Source organism: Erinaceus europaeus, chromosome 23, assembly GCF_950295315.1.
Source record: "Erinaceus europaeus chromosome 23, mEriEur2.1, whole genome shotgun sequence".
Classification (NCBI taxonomy): domain Eukaryota; kingdom Metazoa; phylum Chordata; class Mammalia; order Eulipotyphla; family Erinaceidae; genus Erinaceus; species Erinaceus europaeus.
The window spans coordinates 13821824-13840957 of record NC_080184.1 but is presented as its reverse complement, the minus strand read 5'-3'; the positions used below and the strand labels follow the sequence as shown (position 1 = coordinate 13840957).

Sequence of the window (19134 nt, the reverse complement as noted above, 5' to 3'; positions counted from 1 at the left end):
TTCGAGCCCAGCCTCCACTGCACCGGCGGAAGCTTGGGGCCGGCGTTTTCTTGCCTTCTCTCCTGCTATCTCTGTCTCTCCAGCTGAAAAAAAAAAAAAGCCAGTTTTGAGTGGAGGAAGCCTCACAACAGTGACCCACGGACATACCCCGAGTCAGCCACTGCCCTCCACCCATCAGCTCGGCGGCTGCCCTGGTCTCTGACCGCCAGGCTCTGCCTCCCCCCTGCACCCCGAGAGCCCCAGAGCCCGGCCTGCTCCCAGCTCTGCACAGAACCCTCTATGACTGCCAGCTTCTCACACCAAAACCCACCGCCCTCCAGGAAGCGGGTCCGGCCCAAAGGGACTGATTGCCCCCTCACCTCCCTGCCTCCTCTTCCTCCTTTTCATCCTCCTCCTCTTCTTTCTTTAAATATTTATTTATTCCCTTCTGTTGCCCTTGTTGTTTTATTGTTGTAGTTATTATTGTTGTTATTGTTGTCGTCGTTGTTGGCTAGGACAGAGAGAAATGGAGAGAGGAAGAGAAGACAGAGAAGGGGAGAGAAAGACAGACACCTGCAGACCTGCTTCACCGCCTGGGAAGCGACTCCCCTGCAGGTGGGGAGCCGGGGGCTCGAACTGGGATCCTTGTGCTGGTCCTTGCGCTTTGCTCCAAGTGCAGTTAACCCGCTGTTCTACCCGCCCGACTCCCCTCTTCCTCCTCCTCCTCTTCCTCCTCCTCTTCCTCCTCCTCTTCCTTCCATCATCCCTCTATTCCTCCCTCCTGCTTGGCCCCAAGCTGGTCCTTTCCCCAGACCTCTCCCCCTCTTCTCACAGAGATCCCCCACCTCAATCCAGAGCGGCCTCCATCAGATGAGCTGGCTTCCCCCACCCCCAGAGGACCAGGCATCCTGCATTTCTTGGCTCAAAAGTTTATCAACATGAGGGAGAGAGAGAGAGGAGGGAGAGAGAGAGGAGAGGCGAGAGAGGAGAGAGAGAGAGAGAAAGAGGAGAGAGAGGAGGAAGAGAGAGAGGAGAGAGAAAGAGAGAGAGAGAGGAGAGAAGGAAGAGAGAGGAGAGAGAGGAGGGAGAGAGAGAGAAGCAGAACTTCCCCCTTGCACCTGTGACGCCAGGGATCGAACCTGGGACCTCACACTTGACAGTCCAGTGCTCTAACCACTGCAGATCTCCCGGCCTACCCATCGTGCCATCTGGGATTCTCCTCACCCTAAAAGAACCATGCAATTTTTTTCTGCACCTGCTCCCAGTTGATTCCCCCCCCCCCACGTCTGTTTCAATCCCATGAGACAGAGACAGAGAGACAGGGAGAGGAGAGATACCACAGCACGGCTCTGCCACTCACAGAGCTCCCGTGTGGCGACCAGGGGGCTCGAACTCGGGTCTCCGAGTGTGGTCAGGTGTGCGCTGTACCCGTGGAGTCAAGGGGTTTGCGCCTGGAGAGTAACAAAGAGAAAGAGCCCCCCCCAAATATCTCTCTGTCTCTCTCTTAAAAAATTAAAATTAGGGCTGGGGAAATAGCATAATGGTTATGCAAATGCCATAAAAGCCTGAGGCTCTGAGGTCTCAGGTTCAATCCCCAGCACCACCATAAGCCAGAGCCGAGCAGGGTTCTGGTCTCTTTCTCTCAGTAGCTTTCCCTCTGTATCTACTCTTTCTCATTAAAATAAAGTAAATGAAAAAAATTTTTTTTAAAAAATTAAATTAAATTAAATTAATTGAAGGAGAAAATGCCCTTGGAGGCGGCCTGGGAAATCGCTCAGCAGACAGAGTGCAGGACTTGCTCAGCTCAAGGTCCTGGGTTCCAGCCCCTCTGCCTCTTAACCCCCCCCAATTTTTTTAAATGACCCACAGGGTCAGGAAGGTCCCCCCCCCAGGTTCGAGGTGCAGAGGGTGCAATCCCCCACTTCAGGCTGGGGGGGTGTCATCTGAATTTGGGGGTGCCCTGAATGGGGGGGCGGGCGGTTGGGGCAGCTGGGACTGGAAAGGTGGGGTGTCCTGGCGCAGGGTCAACTGAATCTGGGGCGGCCCAGGTGCAGGGCACCCCGGGGTGGGTGGGGGGCGGTTTGGAGACCCCAGAGCCAGGGGCGCCCCAACAAGCGCCGGGACCCTGTTGCCAGGCCCCAGGGCTGCAGGCGCGGCCTCCACTGCGCATGCGCGGCCGGCTGCCGGGGCGGGGGGCGGGGGGTTGGGGGCGGGGCGCCCCGATTGCTCCGGGTTCCCCCCACCCCAGCCCCCAGCCCCAAGTCCTTCATGCCCGGAGATCCGCAGCTTGGAGGCTGGAGAACCGACTGGACTAGAACGAGCTGGGGAGTGGGGGGTGGGCTGGGTTCTGGGGTGGGGAGGGGGTCTTATCCTGGTTGGGTTCCCCACCCCCAAACTGAGTTTTTTTTGGGGGAGGGGTCTTCTTAAAGTGGAAGCCACCCCTCTTTTCAGTTTCGGATTTGAGATCCACCCACCTCCTTCCCTGCCAGGCGCACGGACCTGGTTCCCCAGGCGGCGGGGGTGAGGTGGGGGTCTCAGGCTGAATGGTGGGGGGCTGGGGGGACAGAGAGACATGGAGCTCTGCTTGCCCACCCCCCACACCAACTAAGCTTTCTTTCCTCCTTTCTACAGCTCTGGGTTTAGAGAGAGCTTGTGTGTGAGGAAAGGGGGGGATCTCCTAGAGTGCCCCCCAAGTTCCCAGCCCTGCCCCCACCCCCCAGCACCTGCAGACTTTCTCTGAGCCCCCCCATGCCCTCCGTGTATCTCAAAAGTGGGAAACAGTCACGAAGAGGTGCCCCCCAGATCCAGATACCCTAAAAAGGATGGAAAAATGGGGGTAGGGGGCTTGTTTAGCACCCCCCAACCTTGACTTCCAAGACACTTGGAGCTTAAGGCCCAGCGGTGGGGTCTGGCCGTCCAGGTGCAAGGCCAGGGAGCCCCAGATGCCAAGGGGACCCGCATATTCCAGGTGCGCCCCCTCCCCAGCTCTGATTATGGGGGGTGCCTTTCTCATTACCTAAACCTTCCATTCCACTCTGCAGCGTCCAATTTTTTTTTTGGGGGGGGAGGTTCTTATCATTCCTACAGACACATCTGGGCTCCCCCAACCCCATCCTGAGCTCACCTCTTGTAGAATGGGGGGGTGCACACACCCCTGGAACCAGCTTTTGGGGGTCCACACTAAGTTTTAGGGTGCCGGTTCTGCTAGCACTCCCCCTGCGCCCCCCCCAGTATGGATCCCCTCTGAGACAATGCATCCCCCCCAATACATACACACACTCCATCCATCAATCGCCACCCCATCCTGCAGCCCCCCCCTTCTGCAGCACCCAGCCTATTTGGGGAAGGGTCCTGGGGACCCCAAGTTCTAAAGCCCTTTTTCTCCATCTTGAGTCACAGCCTGGGGTGGAGGGTACCCCATGCCACATTGGTGGTGGTGGGGGGGGGGAGGCGCCTCTCGCCCCAGTCTGGAGATATCGGGGGACCCTGTTCCTTGCCCTACTTCGGGAGCCCACCCCCACTGCGGTGTAGACGCCAGAAGTGGGCTGAGCGAGGGCGAGGATCCGGCCCAGGTTTTGGCTCTTACTGAGAACCTCCAATTCAATTTCTCTCTCTTCTCTCTCTCTCTCTCTCTCTCTCTCTCTCTGTCTGTCTGTCTCTCTCTCTCTCACCTCCCCCCCCAACCATGGAGCAGACATAGGAGGCGTTAAGAGAACCCCACCTCCTTCTCACCCCCCCAAAAAAAAAAACACTGGAGCAGATCCATGGGGGGGATGTCAGGGAGGTCCCCCCCCCCATGTCCCGGTCGCGAAGTCCATTCCTGGCTTTCGGACCCTCCCCCCTCCTCTCTCGGTGGAGAGCCACCTCCCTGTGCCCCCCCACCAGCCCCCTCCCTGAGCTTAGTATATAAAGCCCCCCCCCCCAACCCCACCCGGGGACCTGCCTTTTATTCGCCCCCCCTCCCCGGCCGGGCACGTCGCTGCCCAGAAGCTGGGGGGAAAGGTTTATTTTACTTTATTTTATTTTATTTTTTTAGGAGGGGTAGCCCAAGACACTCGGGCCCCCCCACCCTTAATCCCCCCCTCCCCAGCGCGCCCCAGCTCCGCGCGATCCAGGCCGGGTTTTGGGGGCGCCCGCTGCACTGGGCCAGACGCAGCGCCCAGGATCCGGCCCCCCCAAAACCGCCCGCCCCGGGGTCCCGTCGGCCCCGTCGCAGCTGCAACCCGCCATCCCCCTTCCCCCCTACACACAGAATCACCCCGGTTTTGCAAAGGTTTTGCAAATCTTGGGGGGGTTGCACCCCAGCGCGCCCCCAGCGGCGGAATCCACTCCGGGTTTTCCAGCGCACCCCCTGGCCACTGCCCCCCCACCCCACCTCCCCCTTCTTCATCTTCTTCTTCTGCTTTTTTTTTTTCCCCAACTCGGGGATTTGGCACGTCTAGCGGTCTGAACCCCGTTTTTAAATTTTAATTCTTTCCCAAAGGGGCTCGGGAAGGGCGATCCGATCCGGCCCGGGTTTTCGGGGTCCCCTCCCCGCCCCCCCCTTCGAGCGCCCCGGCAGGTGGCGGGAGGCCGGTCCCGGGGCGGCGGCTCCAGGCCGGGTTTTGCAGGCGCCGGTGGGGTCCCCTCCTCCCCGCCCCCCCACTTCTCCTCCATCCCGGAGCCCCGCGACCAGGCGGCTTGTCATTGCTGGAGCCCCGCATCCTGCGGAGCCCACCGGCCCGGCCCCCCCAAGCTCCCGGCCCGCGCCCCCCGGCCCCCCCAGCTCCGAGCCCACCCCCCCAGCCCCCCGCGGCCGCTGCGGGGAGCCCCAGCCGTCGGCGCCCCTCCCGCCTCGCCTCTGCCTGCCCAGGGGGGGCCCCCCCGGATGGGGGCGCGCGGGGCCTCCGGGCGGCGGGGGGCTGCGGGGGCTCCCCGAGGGCCGCGGAGCTGCGGGGAGCTGCGGGCGGCCGTCTCGGGGGGCTCCGCCTCGCCCCAGCCCCCCAAGCTCTGACGCCGCACCCCCCCCCCATTTTCCGGGAGGGGCTCGGACCCGCGCGCCCCCAGCCCCAGCCTCCGGGCAGTGTGCGATCCCCCCCCTTTCCCCTTATCTATTTTTTCTTTCCCCTTTTATTATTATTATTATTATCATTTTTGGAGGGGGGTCGCCTCGCACCCCCTCTTTCCCCCCTGCCGCACCCCCCGCCCCGGCTGCGGGAGATGTGCAGGGCGGGGGGCCCGGCCTGGCGGAGCCACGCGCAGCGCCGACCCCCGAGCCGCGCGGGGCAGGTGAGTTTGTCTGCGGGGGGGTGGGAGGGGAAACACCTGGCCAGGTGTGCGCGCCCTGAAAGTGGGGGGACCCCCTCGGGTTTACGGGGAGAGAGGGAGGGAGGCCGAGTGCGTGTAGGCAGGGCCTGTGCGGGCCCAGGGTGCTGACCGCTGCACCAGGCGCCCCGGGGTGGGGGTGGGGGTGGGGGTGGGGGGAGCTGGGGAAAACGGGGCGCCCGGCCCCCCGCTTTATTGGGGGGAGGGGCGCCCCCTGGGGGTGCGGAGGGGCGTCGCGGGGGGAGGGGCCCGCGCCCGCCTTTGTGGCGGCGGCTGCGTGTCCCCGCGGAGGGGGGGGCGCCCTATTTGTGTGGGCGTCTGGGTGTTGGCGGGGGGGGGGGGGGGGACTGGGTGGAGGTTGGGGGGTGCCCCCTCCCGGAGGAGCCACGAGGGGGGATGGCTGGCGCCGCAGGATGCTGGTGTGTGTGTGTGTGTGTGTGTGTGTGTGTGGAGGGGGGGCTGTTTGTATCCCCCCCAATCCTAGCGGGGGAGGGGGACCGTGGGGGGAGGGGGAGGGGGTCTGTCTGGGTTTGGGGTGCGGGGGTCCCCGGCGGGCGCCGGGATGAGGGAGCCAGCCACCCCGCGAGCATCCTGTGTGCCTGGGACCCCGCCTGGGTGCATTGGGCTTCACCAGATGTGGGAACCCGCCCCCCCACACTCATTTTGGGGGTTCACTTGTCACCCTGCTCGTGTGGGGGGCGTCCTGGGACCTCAGTCCGGGTCTGAATTCTTTTTTTGGTATTTTTTTTGGGGGGAGGCGGTGGGGGAGAAGATCCTGAGTGTGTCTTCATCTGTACTCAGCCAGAGGTTTTGGCTAGGGGTGCCCCCCCAGCCGCCCACCCACTTCTGGGGGGGCGCACCCCTTGTTCAACACCTGGTCCTGCCCAGTAACCCCCCCACACACACACACCCTTTCCAGCCTTTTTCTGGTCTGTGCCCCCTCCCCCCTGAGCTTGAGCCCCCCCCCAAAAAAAAAAACAACAAAAATCATGACAGCCTTGAAAGGGAGGGGTGTCTGCTACCCCCACCCCAGGCTTGTGGCCTTTCTCCCCCTGTTTCTGGGGGACCCCCCCAGTCCCCAGGTCGGTGTGCCCCCGGCCAAAACATGTGTGCTTGGGGGGGCCGGGGGGAGGGGTTCAAGATGGCTGCTAAGATGGCTGGCCGCCTCTCTCTGTGTCTCTCTCCTTCCTTCCTTCTATCTCTCTCTGTCTCTGCTCACCCAGTTCTCCTAGCTACTGGGGGGCGGGGGGATGTGTGTCAACGGCGGCAAGGGGACAGGTGTGGGGGACCCCTGTGGATGGAGGGGTCCCCCTCCCCAGCTTGGTGACCTCCATGCCGTCTGGGGGAGGCGGAGAGGTTGAGGAACCTCTGGACTCTGCCGCCCTCCCTCTCCAGCACCCCAACATTTGGGGGTGAGGAGGATGGCACCTCTCGCTCCCTCTCCCTCCCTCCACCCCAGGTGTGTGGGGGGGTCTCTTCACCCCAATTCGCAGCCTGGGGACGCTGTCCTTCCTTCCTGCCTTCCACCTGCTCCGGAGGCCTGGTCCCCTGAGTCTTTGGCATGGAATGGGGGGCCTCCCTGTCATCTGCCCCCCAGACTCTCAGTGGGGTGGAGGAAGGGGGCTCCCCAAGGACAGGGAACCACGAGGACCCGGGGGCTTACACCCCAGGGGCCTGCCTGGAGGAGGTGGCCGGCCGGGGAGGGGAGGAAGGTGCTCTCTGGTTTGGTTCTATTCCCAGCCTGCCCTGGGGACACCCCTCTCCATGCGCCGTGTTGGTGGGGTGGAGCTGGCTGGCTGGTGCCAGGCCTGTCTGAGTCTAGAGGTTTCCTTGCCACCACCCCCCCCAGTTCTGGCATAGTTACACAGCAGGTGCCCCAGGTGACTGAGGGAGGGGGGGACAAGCCGGGTTAGACCTTTTGAGGGATATGGGGGGTTCGTTTCCAGGAGGTAGGGGTGGGCCCCTCTTCTGCTGGTGGACCTTAGAATATATACAGACATTCCCCCCCAAAATATATATATATATATATAATCCCTGGTCCTTCAGGGCACTCTGTCCCCTCCAGACGTGTGACCAAGGACACAGGGTCTGGTTTCTGTGTGGGTCCAGTGGAGGGATCCGGTGTCCACAGGCCAGACGCTGCCCCCACCCCCGGATCCCTCAGGTCCCCCAGGGGGCAGGGGAAGACCTCCCTCTTCAGGTGGGGGGGGTTCCCGGGTCCTCGAACCCTCTTTCTATTCCCAACAGCTCCATTCCCCCTGGAGGTGCCCAAATCTGGCCCAGCACGCCCAACAAGGGAAGTGGGGTCCCCAGTTGTAAAGTGGGGGGTGTCCTTTGAAAGCTAGCCCCCCATGTCTTCCAGCCACCTGTGAGTTTTCACTCCCTGCCTCTTCTGTGTGCTGGGGTCTCCCATGAAGACCCCACGAGTGGTGGGGGAAGCAGGAGGTGGAGGGGGCACCCCAGATTTGTCTGTTTTCCTGTCCGCCTGTGGGAAAGGGGGGCTTGGTGCTGGGGGACTGTGTCCTGGGCTGAAGGGTTCAGGCAAAGGATTCTTAACCTGTGAGCTGTGGACTTGTGGGGGGAGCTGTGTTCCCAGGTTGTGGACTTGGGGGGGCGTGTTGTCCACGTGGGAGATGCTGGGGACCTCCTCCTGTGTCCCCACCCCCAGCAACCTCCATCCTACGCCTGGCTGACTCCAGGGTCTTTGTACCTGCTGTGGTGCTTGTCTGCAAGGATTTGGCTGTGAATGTCCCCTCCCTGGGAGCCTTTGGTGGTGGGGGGGTGTCTCCCATTGGGTTTCACCCCTTTCCTGAGCACCCCCAAACCCCCCATGCCCCCAGTCATCCGGTCACTCACCCTAGGGGTGCTGGATTCCACATGCCAGTTGGAATTTGCTCTCAGTTCCCCCTTGATGGGGGCAGGGGGGCAGGCAGCTCCTGCCCAAAAACTATCATTTTTTAGGGGGGTGGGTGCAAGAGCAACCCTTCCACCTGAAAATCCCCCCCCCAAAAAAGGGGGAGCCAGGGAGGACAAGCAGCTCATGTTAAGTCTTTCTATCCCCCCCCATCACATGTGCGCAGACCAAGCTGGTCCAGTGGTCAGTCTGGGACTTCCTGAGCCTGGGAGGAAGGAGTGGGGTGGGGACCCCTTGGCTCAACCCTCTGGTGGGGGGGCCCCTGCTGGCAAACTCTCCTTCTTCAGTCAGCCTTGAGGGAAACCGAACCCCCTTTGCCCCCCAACTCTGGACTGGGGGGGAGCAGGAGTTCCACTCAGTGATGCTTGAGCTAAAATTAGCCCACACCCCCCAAAAAAAAAATCTAAAAATAGCCGTGTCTCCCCCTCCCCCTCCTGGATGCTGAGAAGAGTGGGGGAGGGGATGTGGGCAGAAGAGGGGTGGGGGACCCCAAGGGCATGGGGGTGCTCCCCTGCAGGTACCCAGAGATGCCAGTGGCCCTGGGTGGGGTAGGGATTTTTTTGGGGGGGCCAGTAACGCCCCCCAGTGGTGGAGGCTGGGGCTCTGTGGCACGTGAGCTTGGTCCCTCTGTCCCCATGTGTCCCACCCCCAAATCCACGATATCACCCAGGCCCTGACCCCTCAACTCAGTCCCCTCTGAACCCCGAAGCCTTGGCACTCATTCAGGCCCTCCCCGTCCCTGCAGCTGTGCCATGATTTGGGGGGGGTGCCTGCCTCCTTCCCAACTATGGGCAGCCACACCCCCCACTACACACTTAAGTGAACCCCAAATTCACTCCTTGCTTTTTGTGGGTGACCAGCTCAGGCTGGTGACCTGGAACCCCGTGTGTGATGACCGGGGGTCAGCACTGAGACACTGCAGGCTCTCCATCAGGGGCAGAATTTGGGGGCTCCCCTGCACCCACCCCCACATGTCTCAGGGAAAGAGAGGTGGGGCAGAAAAAGGGTATCGCTGGGATTCAAACCTGGGAACTACCCTCCTCTGCCTCGGTGAACCCACAGCCCTGCTGCCCCCCCCCCATTGAGAGTACAATCTTGGGGTTCACTGAGAGGCCACCTTGGTGGTGGTGGGGACCCTCAGGGGATGCTGATCTGGCCTTCCAATCCCAGAGGCCTTCCTGGAGGAGGGCTTCCAGGAAGGAGCTCAGACAGCAGAAGGGGAGAGCCAGAAGCATGTGGACTAGGTTTGGTGAGGGCTTGTGGGGACACTTGAGGGAGGCCGCCCCATCTCCACCCGCTTTGAACCCAGCAGAACATACTCTCCACCGGTTGGAAAGCCTTGGGTCCGAGTCCCCAGAACACCCAGAGATAACTCAATCTACCCCCAGATTTCAAAAAGCGAATGAAGCCTTGAAGAGAGGCTGAGCCCCACTGGACACCAATCCTGCCTCGGTGAGAAACGGGACTCAGTCTCCTGCACCCCAGAAATGACATTTCAAAAATAATAAGACGGGAGAGTGCTTGAGGACCTGAGTTCGAGCCCCCAGTCCCCAGCCTGCAGGGGGGAAGCTTCACGAGTGCTGAAGCAGGGCTGCAGGTGTCTCTCTGTCTCTTTCTCAAGAAATAACCACCAGGAGCATGAGCTTTTGCAGGCACTGAGCCCCAGCAACAATCCTGATTAAAAACAATGACGACAACAACTTAGAGCAGAGGAAACAGAGTTAAAGCAAAAACAGGCAACTTTACGAGAGGGAGGGAGGGAGGGAGAGAGAGGGGGGGGGGAGAGAACGCCCAAAGGGATTCATGGAAACTACTTGTTTCCTACTGCCCATGTTTATATTTATTTTGGGCAGAGACAGAGAAATGGAGAGGAGAGAGACCTGCAGCTCTGCTTCACCACTTGTGAAGCTTCCCCCCTGCAGGTAGGGACTGGGGGCTCAAACCCTGTACCTTGTGCAATGTTACGTGTATGCTTAACCTGACACGCCGCCACCCAGCCTTATTTATTTCTTTGCAGTGCCAGAATCATACTGTTAGACCACGGAGTGGATTCTCCAGGTCAATTTATTAGATAATAAAATTCAAAAGGGGCAGCAAAGGAGAGAGCACGGCCCCACCCTCCATGGGCTCCCTGGGTGCTGTCCATGGTGCTGAGAGAGGAGAGACCCCACAGCCCTGCCCACCCTCCATGGGTTCCCCGGGTGCTATGCAGGGTGCTGAGAGAGGAGAGACCCCACAGCCCTGCCCACCCTCCATGGGGCTCCCTGGGTGCTGTGCATGGTGCTGAGAGAGGAGAGACCCCACAGCCCTGCCCACCCTCCATGGGCTCCCTGGGTGCTGTGCATGGTGCTGAGAGAGGAGAGACCCCACAGCCCTGCCCACCCTCCATGGGCTCCCTGGGTGCTGTGCAGGGTGCTGAGAGAGACCCCACAGCCCTGCCCACCCTCCATGGGGCTCCCTGGGTGCTGTGCATGGAGCTGAGAGAGGAGAGGCCCCACAGCCCTGCCCACCCTCCATGGGCTCCCTGGGTGCTGTGCCTGGTGCTGAGAGAGGAGAGACCCCACAGCCCTGCCCACCCTCCATGGGCTCCCTGGGTGCTGTGCAGGGTGCTGAGAGAAGAGAGACCCCACAGCCCTGCCCACCCTCCATGGGCTCCCTGGGTGCTGTGCCTGGTGCTGAGAGAGGAGACACCCCACAGCCCTGCCCACCCTCCATGGGCTCCCTGGATGCTGTGCATGGTGCTGAGAGAGGAGAGATCCCACAGCCCTGCCCACCCTCCATGGGCTCCCTGGGTGCTGTGCATGGTGCTGAGAGAGGAGAGGCCCCACAGCCCTGCCCACCCTCCATGGGGCTCCCTGGGTGCTGTGCAGGGTGCTGAGAGAGGAGAGACCCCACAGCCCTGCCCACCCTCCATGGGGCTCCCTGGGTGCTGTGCAGGGTGCTGAGAGAGGAGAGGCCCCACAGCCCTGCCCACCCTCCATGGGGCTCCCTGGGTGCTGTGCCTGGTGCTGAGAGAGGAGAGACCCCACAGCCCTGTCCACCCTCCATGGGCTCCCTGGGTGCTGTCCATGGTGCTGAGAGAGGAGAGACCCCACAGCCCTGCCCACCCTCCATGGGCTCCCTGGGTGCTGTGCAGGGTGCTGAGAGAGGAGAGACCCCACAGTCCCATGGAGGGTGGGCAGGGTTGTGGGATTTCTCTCCTTTCTCTGAAATTGAAAAGGAAGGAAACTGTTGGCAGATGGGACCACTCAGCAGTGACGCCCTCTATGAATGAGGGCCTCTGCCTTTAAGTAATCAGTATTTGAACCTGGGGAGATAGCTCAGCTGGTAGAGTACTGAACTGTCACCTCTTCTAAAGGTTTATTATTTTTTTAATATTTATTATTTATTCCCTCTTGTTGCCCTTGTTGTTTTATTATTGTAGTTATTGTTGTTGTTATTGATGTCGCCATTGTTGGATAGGACAGAGAGAGATGGAGAGAGGAGGGGAAGACAGAGAGGGGGAGAGAAAGACAGACACCTGCAGACCTGCTTCACCGCCTGGGAAGCGACTCCCCTGCAGGTGGGGAGCCGGGGGCTCGAACCGGGATCCTTATGCCGGTCCTTGTGCTTCGTGCCACCTGCACTTAACTCGCCCACCGCACTACCGCCCAGCTCCCTGAACTGTCACTCTTGAGGCTTCTGGTTTGATCTCTAACACCGCACAGACCATCTGGTGCTCTGACGCCCCTCCTCTCTCTGTCTCTCTCTCTCTCTCTCTCTCTCTCTCTCTCGTAATCATCCCCAGCATCGCAGGTGCCAGAGGGAGGGAGGCTCTCCTTCTCCTTCTCCTCCACCCTCCTTCTCTCTGTGTGTCTTTTTTTCTCATAAATAAATACATAAGTTAGCGGAAAAAAATTCAAAAGTCACAGACTGGGCCAGTAAACTATTTCCTCTGGACCACGTTCTGCTTTGTCGCGTGTATGACCCGGGTTCGAGCCTGGCCTCCGCTGCATGATGCTCTGGTGTCTCTCCTCTCTGTCTCTGTCTCTGCAGAGAGAGGGGTGGAGGAGCGGCACATGGAAGGACCCTGCTGGCCTCCGTGGAGCTGGAGGATGGGGGGGATGAGGGGTTTTGGGGGGATACTGGACCTCAGCCCTCTTGCCCAGCTGCTTGCCCTGTCTCTGGGCTCAGAAAAGCCCGACCTGCCACCTCCTGATTCCTGTCCCATCATGCCTGAGGGCTTCCAGGAGGAGGCAAGTCTCTGTGTCTATGCTCTCCGCTGTCATCCTCAGACTTTGTTGGTTTTTTTTTAATATTACCTATTTATTGTTTATTCCCTTTTGTTGCTCTTGTTGTTTTACTGTTGTAGTTATGATTGATGTTGTCGTTGTTGGATAGGACAGAGAGAAATGGAGAGAGGAAGGGAAGACAGAGGGGGGTAGAGGAAGACAGACACCTGCAGACCTGCTTCACCGCCTGGGAAGCGACTCCCCTGCAGGTGGGGAGCCGGGGTTCAAACCGGGATCCTTATGTGGGTCCTTGCGCTTTGCGCCACCTGCACTTAACCCGCTGCGCTACCGCCCAACTGCCACTTTGTTGGTTTTTGGGGTGTGTGTGGGTGGGGGCTCCACCAGCAAGACTGGGGAGGGGTGACGAGGCTGAGGAGACAGGAGGCTGTAGTATGGAGGTATGGGGCCAAAGAAAGGCCAGAGGGCCCCCATGTCAGCGCCCCCCATCTGACTCCCACCCACTGAAGCAGAGGGTTGCCACGGAGACATGCTGTGGGGCGCCACGGAGCAGCCGCTACCCCACCTGGAAACCCCCAGGGTCACCCGAGGACAGAGCTGGGCCCGTCGCCCACCCTCGGGGTCCCCCCGCTGGACACCACCTGACTGGAGGCCAGCACATGTCTGGGAGCCAACTTGGAGGCTGGGGGGAGGTCCGGCCCTGCATGGGTGGGTAGCTGGGGTCCTCTCTTTCCCAGGAGCTAAATTGGGGTCACTGTGGGCTCCAGAGTGGGCACTCACTGGCCCCCCACAAACAAATCAAGCAAGAAAGGAGGTGGGGAAGCCAGGAGCTGGGAGGCAGAAGAGCCCCAAGTTTCAATACCTCCAGGTCCTGGGTTCCTGTATCCTCCTCCCCCAAATTGTAGCTCCCCAAATAAAAATTCTCAACTCTCCTCATACTGTTTGCACAAGGCTCATGAGCCCTCCATTATCTTGGGAAGCACAAGTGTGCCCCTTTCTCAAGAGGCTTCATTTTCAGGTTGATTTTTAGAGGGTCCAGGAGAGGGCTCACACGGTCAAGGGTTCCCCTCATCCCACGTGGGGACCTGGTCTCGAGCCCCCGGTCGCCACACGGGAACGAACGCGGGGGGGGGGTGTCTTCCTGAGTGGGGGCGTGGCATGGCGCTGTGGTGTCTTTCCTGCTTTCTGTATCTCTCTCTGTCTCTCACTGTCTGGGAGGGGGGAAGATTCTGGCAAGAATGGGAAGGAAAAGGAAAAGAAGGAATGTAGGGAGGGAGGGAGGCAGAAAGAGGAAGAAAAAAAGATGAAATGAAAGAAAGAAAGAAAGAAAGAAAGAAAGAAAGAAAGAAAGAAGGAAAGAAAGAAAGAAAAAGAAAGGAAGGGGGAAAGAGGGAGGAAGAAAGAAGTAAGGAAGGATAGACAGACTCCTTGAGGCCATGAAGGCAGCTGGGTGCTGGAGCCCTTCCTTGTGCGTATGTGTGAGGCCCTGGGTTCAAGCCCCACCGCCACCTGAGAACAATAACAACAAAGACAACGGCTAGAATGCCACCAACAGCACCACTTCCCTCAAAAACAGAATAATCAGAGGAGCAGAGAGAGGGGTCCCCTAGGAGGAAGGTTGCCTTGCCAGGTTCAAGTCCCAACACCACTTGGGAGGCATCATGGCACCAGGAGAAGGTCTCTCAGTCTTGGAATGAGAAAGCAGCTGGGAAGGGGGTAGAATTGCATATGGGTGTCCCAGCCAGAAGCAAAGGAAGAAGCCTTCTTTTGTGATTCTCGTTGTGAGAAATTCCCAGGACGGACAATCCACAGGGCCAGAAAGTAAGAGTAGGAACTAGGGGGCTATGGGAGGGGTGTGTGTGTGGGTTATCTACTTTCTCAGCACCAGGCACAGCACCCAGGGAGCCCATGGAGGGTGGGCAGGGCTGTGGGGGTCTCTCCTCTCTCAGCACCATGGACAGCACCCAGGGAGCCCATGGAGGGTGGGCAGGGCTGTGGGGTCTCTCCTCTCTCAGCACCCTGCACAGCACCCAGGGAGCCCATGGAGGGTGGGCAGGGCTGTGGGGTCTCTCCTCTCTCAGCACCATGCACAGCACCCAGGGAGCCCATGGAGGGTGGGCAGGGCTGTGGGGTCTCTCCTCTCTCAGCACCCTGCACAGCACCCAGGGAGCCCCATGGAAGGTGGGCAGGGCTGTGGGGTCTCTCCTCTCTCAGCACCCTGCACAGCACCCAGGGAGCCCAGGAGGGTGGGCAGGGCTGTGGGGGTCTTTCCTCTCTCAGCACCATGGACAGCACCCAGGGAGCCCATGGAGGGTGGGTAGGGCTGTGGGGTCTCTCAGCACCCTGCACAGCACCCAGGGAGCCCATGGAGGGTGGACAGGGCTGTGGGGTCTCTCAGCACCCTGCACAGCACCCAGGGAACCCCATGGAGGGTGGGGCAGGGCTGTGGGGTCTCTCCTCTCTCAGCACCCTGCACAGCACCCACGGAGCCCATGGAGGGTGGGCAGGGCTTTGGGGTCTCTCCTTTCTCAGCACCCTGCACAGCACCCAGGGAGCCGCATGGAGGGTGGGCAGGGCTGTGGGGTGTCTCCTCTCTCAGCACCATGCATAGCACCCAGGGAGCCCATGGAGGGTGGGCAGGGCTGTGGGGTCTCTCCTCTCTCAGCACCCTGCACAGCACCCAGGGAGCCCCATGGAGGGTGGGCAGGGCTGTGGGGTCTCTCCTCTCTCAGCACCATGCATAGCACCCAGGGAGCCCATGGAGGGTGGGCAGGGCTGTGGGGTCTCTCCTCTCTCAGCACCAGGCACAGCACCCAAGGAGCCCCATGGAGGATGGGCAGGACTGTGGGGTCTCTCCTCTCTCAGCACCCTGCACAGCACCCAGGGAGCCCATGGAGGGTGGGCAGGGCTGTGGGGTGTCTCCTCTCTCAGCACCCTGCACAGCACCCAGGGAGCCCATGGAGGGTGGGCAGGGCTGTGGGGTCTCTCCTCTCTCAGCACCCTGCACAGCACCCAGGGAGCCCATGGAGGGTGGGCAGGGCTGTGGGGTCTTTCCTCTCTCAGCACCATGCACAGCACCCAGGGAGCCCATGGAGGGTGGGTAGGGCTGTGGTGTCTCTCAGCACCCTGCACAGCACCCAGGGAGCCCATGGAGGGTGGACAGGGCTGTGGGGTCTCTCAGCACCCTGCACAGCACCCAGGGAACCCCATGGAGGGTGGGCAGGGCTGTGGGGTCTCTCCTCTCTCAGCACCCTGCACAGCACCCAGGGAGCCCATGGAGGGTGGGCAGGGCTGTGGGGTCTCTCCTCTCTCAGCACCCTGCACAGCACCCAGGGAGTCCCATGGAGGGTGGGCAGGCTGTGGGGTCTCTCCTCTCTCAGCACCCTGCACAGCACCCAGGGAGCCCATGGAGGGTGGGCAGGGCTGTGGGGTCTCTCCTCTCTCAGCACCATGCATAGCACCCAGGGAGCCCATGGAGGGTGGGCAGGGCTGTGGGGTCTCTCCTCTCTCAGCACCAAGCACAGCACCCAAGGAGCCCCATGGAGGGTGGGCAGGACTGTGGGGTCTCTCCTCTCTCAGCACCCTGCACAGCACCCAGGGAGCCCATGGAGGGTGGGCAGGGCTGTGGGGTCTCTCCTCTCTCAGCACCCTGCACAGCACCTAGGGAGCCCATGGAGGGTGGGCAGGGCTGTGGGGTCTCTCCTCTCTCAGCACCCAGGGAGCCCCATGGAGGGTGGGCAGGGCTGTGGGGTCTCTCCCCTCTCAGCACCATGCACAGCACCCAGGGAGCCCATGGAGGGTGGGCAGGGCTGTGGGGTGTCTCCTCTCTCAGCACCAGGCACAGCACCCAGGGAGCCCCATGGAGGGTCAGCAGGGCTGTGGGGTCTCTCCTCTCTCAGCACCAGGCACAGCACCCAGGGAGCCCATGGAGGGTGGGCAGGGCTGTGGGGTCTCTCCTCTCTCAGCACCAGGCACAGCACCCAGGGAGCCCATGGAGGATGGGCAGGGCTGTGCGGTCTCTCCTTTCTCTGGAAAGAAATGTCCAGAACTCTCAGAGAGCTAGAAGATTGGCATTTTTCTTTCCTGTCTTATTTTATCTTACTTTATTTTATTTTGTTTTGTTTTCAGTGGAGCAGTGTTTGGGCCTCTGTGGAGAGATTGTTGATGAGAATCCCACTCATGGGTGGTACTGGGGTGTCACGCTGGAAATGGAAAGCAGAACAGGGGACCACATATCGGAGGGCAGCAGAGCATGTATTTCTGGAATTTTCTGGGCCAGACCAGTTTCTGGACAGGGAACCCTAATGGCAGTAGGGGTCAGACAGCCGGGAGGAGGCGGGGTTGTGGGGACCCCAGTGGGGACAGTGAGAAGCCCTTTGAGTGGTCCCTTCAGGGGGGAGTTCCCAGGGGCTGGGGGTGGCATTGGAGGATCCGCGGTGCAGAAAAGGCAGAAGCCTTCAGGTCTGGGCTCCCAGGGAAACTGAGGCAGAGAAGCTGTGAAGACTACAACAGAGACAGAGAAACTGGGGGACAAGAAGTCAGGTCACGGGAGTCGGGCGGTAGCGCAGCGGGTTAAGCGCACGTGACACAAAGCGCAAGGACCCGCGTAAGGATCCCGGTTCGAGCCCCCGGCTCCCCACCTGCAGGGGAGTCGCTTCCCAGGCGGTGAAGCAGGTCTGCAGGTGTCTGTCTTTCTCTCCCCCTCTCTGTCTCCCCCCTCCCCTCTCCCTTTCTCTCTGTTCTGTCCAACAATGACGACTTCAAGAACAACAATAACTACAGCAACAATAAAAAACAAGGGCAACAAAAAGGAAAATAAGTAAAAAAAAAAAAAATATATATATATATATATATATATATATATATAAAATAAAGAAGTCAAAGTCACAGAGACACCCTCCTGCCAGGACCCTGGGTGCCTGCCTCCCTGGCCCCTTTTTCCCCATCCCCCTCTGCCCGCCTGCCCGTCTCCAGCTCCCCCTGCCGAGGGCCCCCCTGGAGCAGGAAAGTGGTCCCTGGTCCCCAAAGTTTGGCGCCAGGCAGCTGAAAGCTAATTAGCCCGCGGAGCACTGAGACAGGAAGCGGGGTGCCAGGAGGGGGGTGCTGGGTGCCTGCCTAAGCCCTGGTGTGCTGGCTGGGGGAGGTGACACCTCAGGCTGGCTGCCAGCGTGCAGGGTCCCCCAGTCGTGGACACCCGAGGATACAGGTGGGTAAGACTGCCTGCTGGCTGTGTCCAGAGCTCAGGGCAAGGTCTGAGGGTCCTGGACGGGGTGGAGGGGGGGGATCACTTCTTCCCTGGGCTTGAGTGGGAGGTTATTTGAAGTCAGGGTCATTCGCTGAGCCGGCCTGTCCCCCAAGTGGTTGCCGCTGGGTCGCAGTTCTTGTTTGGGGCGTTGGGATGAGTGAGTCTGCCTGGTTTTTGTTTTTTTTTGGGGTCATCAGACTTGGGGTATTGTTGGGCGTGTTTGACTTGGGGAGGATCTGGGGGGATCAGACTTGGAGTGGGCAGGCGTTTGGCTTGCGAGGGCAGGTGGGTTCAACTGGGGGGGTCGCCTGGGGGATTTCTACTTGGGGAACTTGGGTTTATTTTGACTTGGGACATGCTTGGGGGGTTCATTTGGGGGCTGCTAGAAGGATGATTTGGGGGGCCGGGGGTGTTGAGTTGTGACCCTGAAGTGATTCAACTAGGGGTGCCCTAGTGGGTTGACTTGGGTTTGTTTTTTTTTTTTACTCGGAGGGATTCTAGGAGTTTAACTTGGGGGGATCCTGGGTGGATGAGACTGGGGGATGGGGGTTTGAGTTGGGGAGGGGGGCTGTGGACAGCAGGGCTGGAAGTCACAGTCCCTGACTGCCCCCTGCCCCCCCCAGGCTGGCCGTCCAGGCCTCTGAGGTCCCCGTGCCGCCCGCCATGGCCCGTCTGGCTGCCGTGCTTTGGGGCCTGTGTGTCACCACCGTCCTGGTCACCTCGGCCACACAAGGTAGGCGCCCCCCCAGATGAGAGCAGAGGGTGGTGGGCCGGGGCCGTCCCCAGGGCTCCCGCACACCCAGGGTGGTTACTTGACGGCGTGTCCGTGACGTTTATTGAGAAGACAGCTAATTAGCCCTCTCAACCTACAATTACAGCCGGCCTGCTGATTACTCCATTAACGGGGGTTTGGGGATGGGGGGCAGAAACAGGGGTCCCCTCGCCGACCCTGCCTGCCCTGAGGTGTCCCTGTTCCCCCCCCTCACTTCTCGCCCTGGTGTCCCCTCATTTAAAAGGAGAGAAGGGGGGGTCCGGGTGTGTATCCACTTTCTCTGCCCACCCCAGAGCCCCCAGCCAGGAGGGTGGGGTGCTGTCTCCCTGTACCCTTCATGCCCCCACCCTGGCCCCCCCAGACCCAGCTGAGCCAGCCCTCCGCCCCCGGCCCCCCCTCCCAGCCCCGGAACGGGATAAATTTAGCCCAGCGAGCAGATGGTTCTGGAGGAACGAACACATGTCAAGCATTCCCCCCAAGCTGGGCTTGGTTCACCCAAAAAAACCCCAGGGGCCCAGCCGCCACCCTCTCTCTGTTCCCCCAACTCCTCCCCGGGTGGGGGTACCCCCCGGCCCGCCCAGATGGCTGACACGCACACCCCCCACCCTGTTCATGGCTAAGTATGACATCCCACTTCCTGCTGCCAGTCTTGCCCTGGCCAGCTGGGTGCATGGGGCCTCGAACCCGGGTC

General features: G+C 60.8%; 1 protein-coding gene across 2 annotated transcripts in view; it reads left to right on the top strand.

Moving 5' to 3' along the window:
* The first annotated feature begins 4423 nt into the window (after nt 1-4423).
* Nucleotides 4424-19134, top strand: part of ADGRL1 (adhesion G protein-coupled receptor L1) — a 44250-nt gene continuing 29539 nt past the window's right edge. Inside the window, exons 1-2 of one of the 2 annotated variants that reach the window (XM_060181861.1) lie at nt 4424-5247; nt 18295-18404. In XM_060181861.1, coding sequence (XP_060037844.1) covers nt 18335-18404 — 70 coding nt within the window. In that variant the 5' untranslated portion in view covers nt 4424-5247; nt 18295-18334. The remainder of the gene's footprint in view (nt 5248-18294; nt 18405-19134) is intronic. The other variant, XM_060181860.1, reaches the window with a different exon arrangement.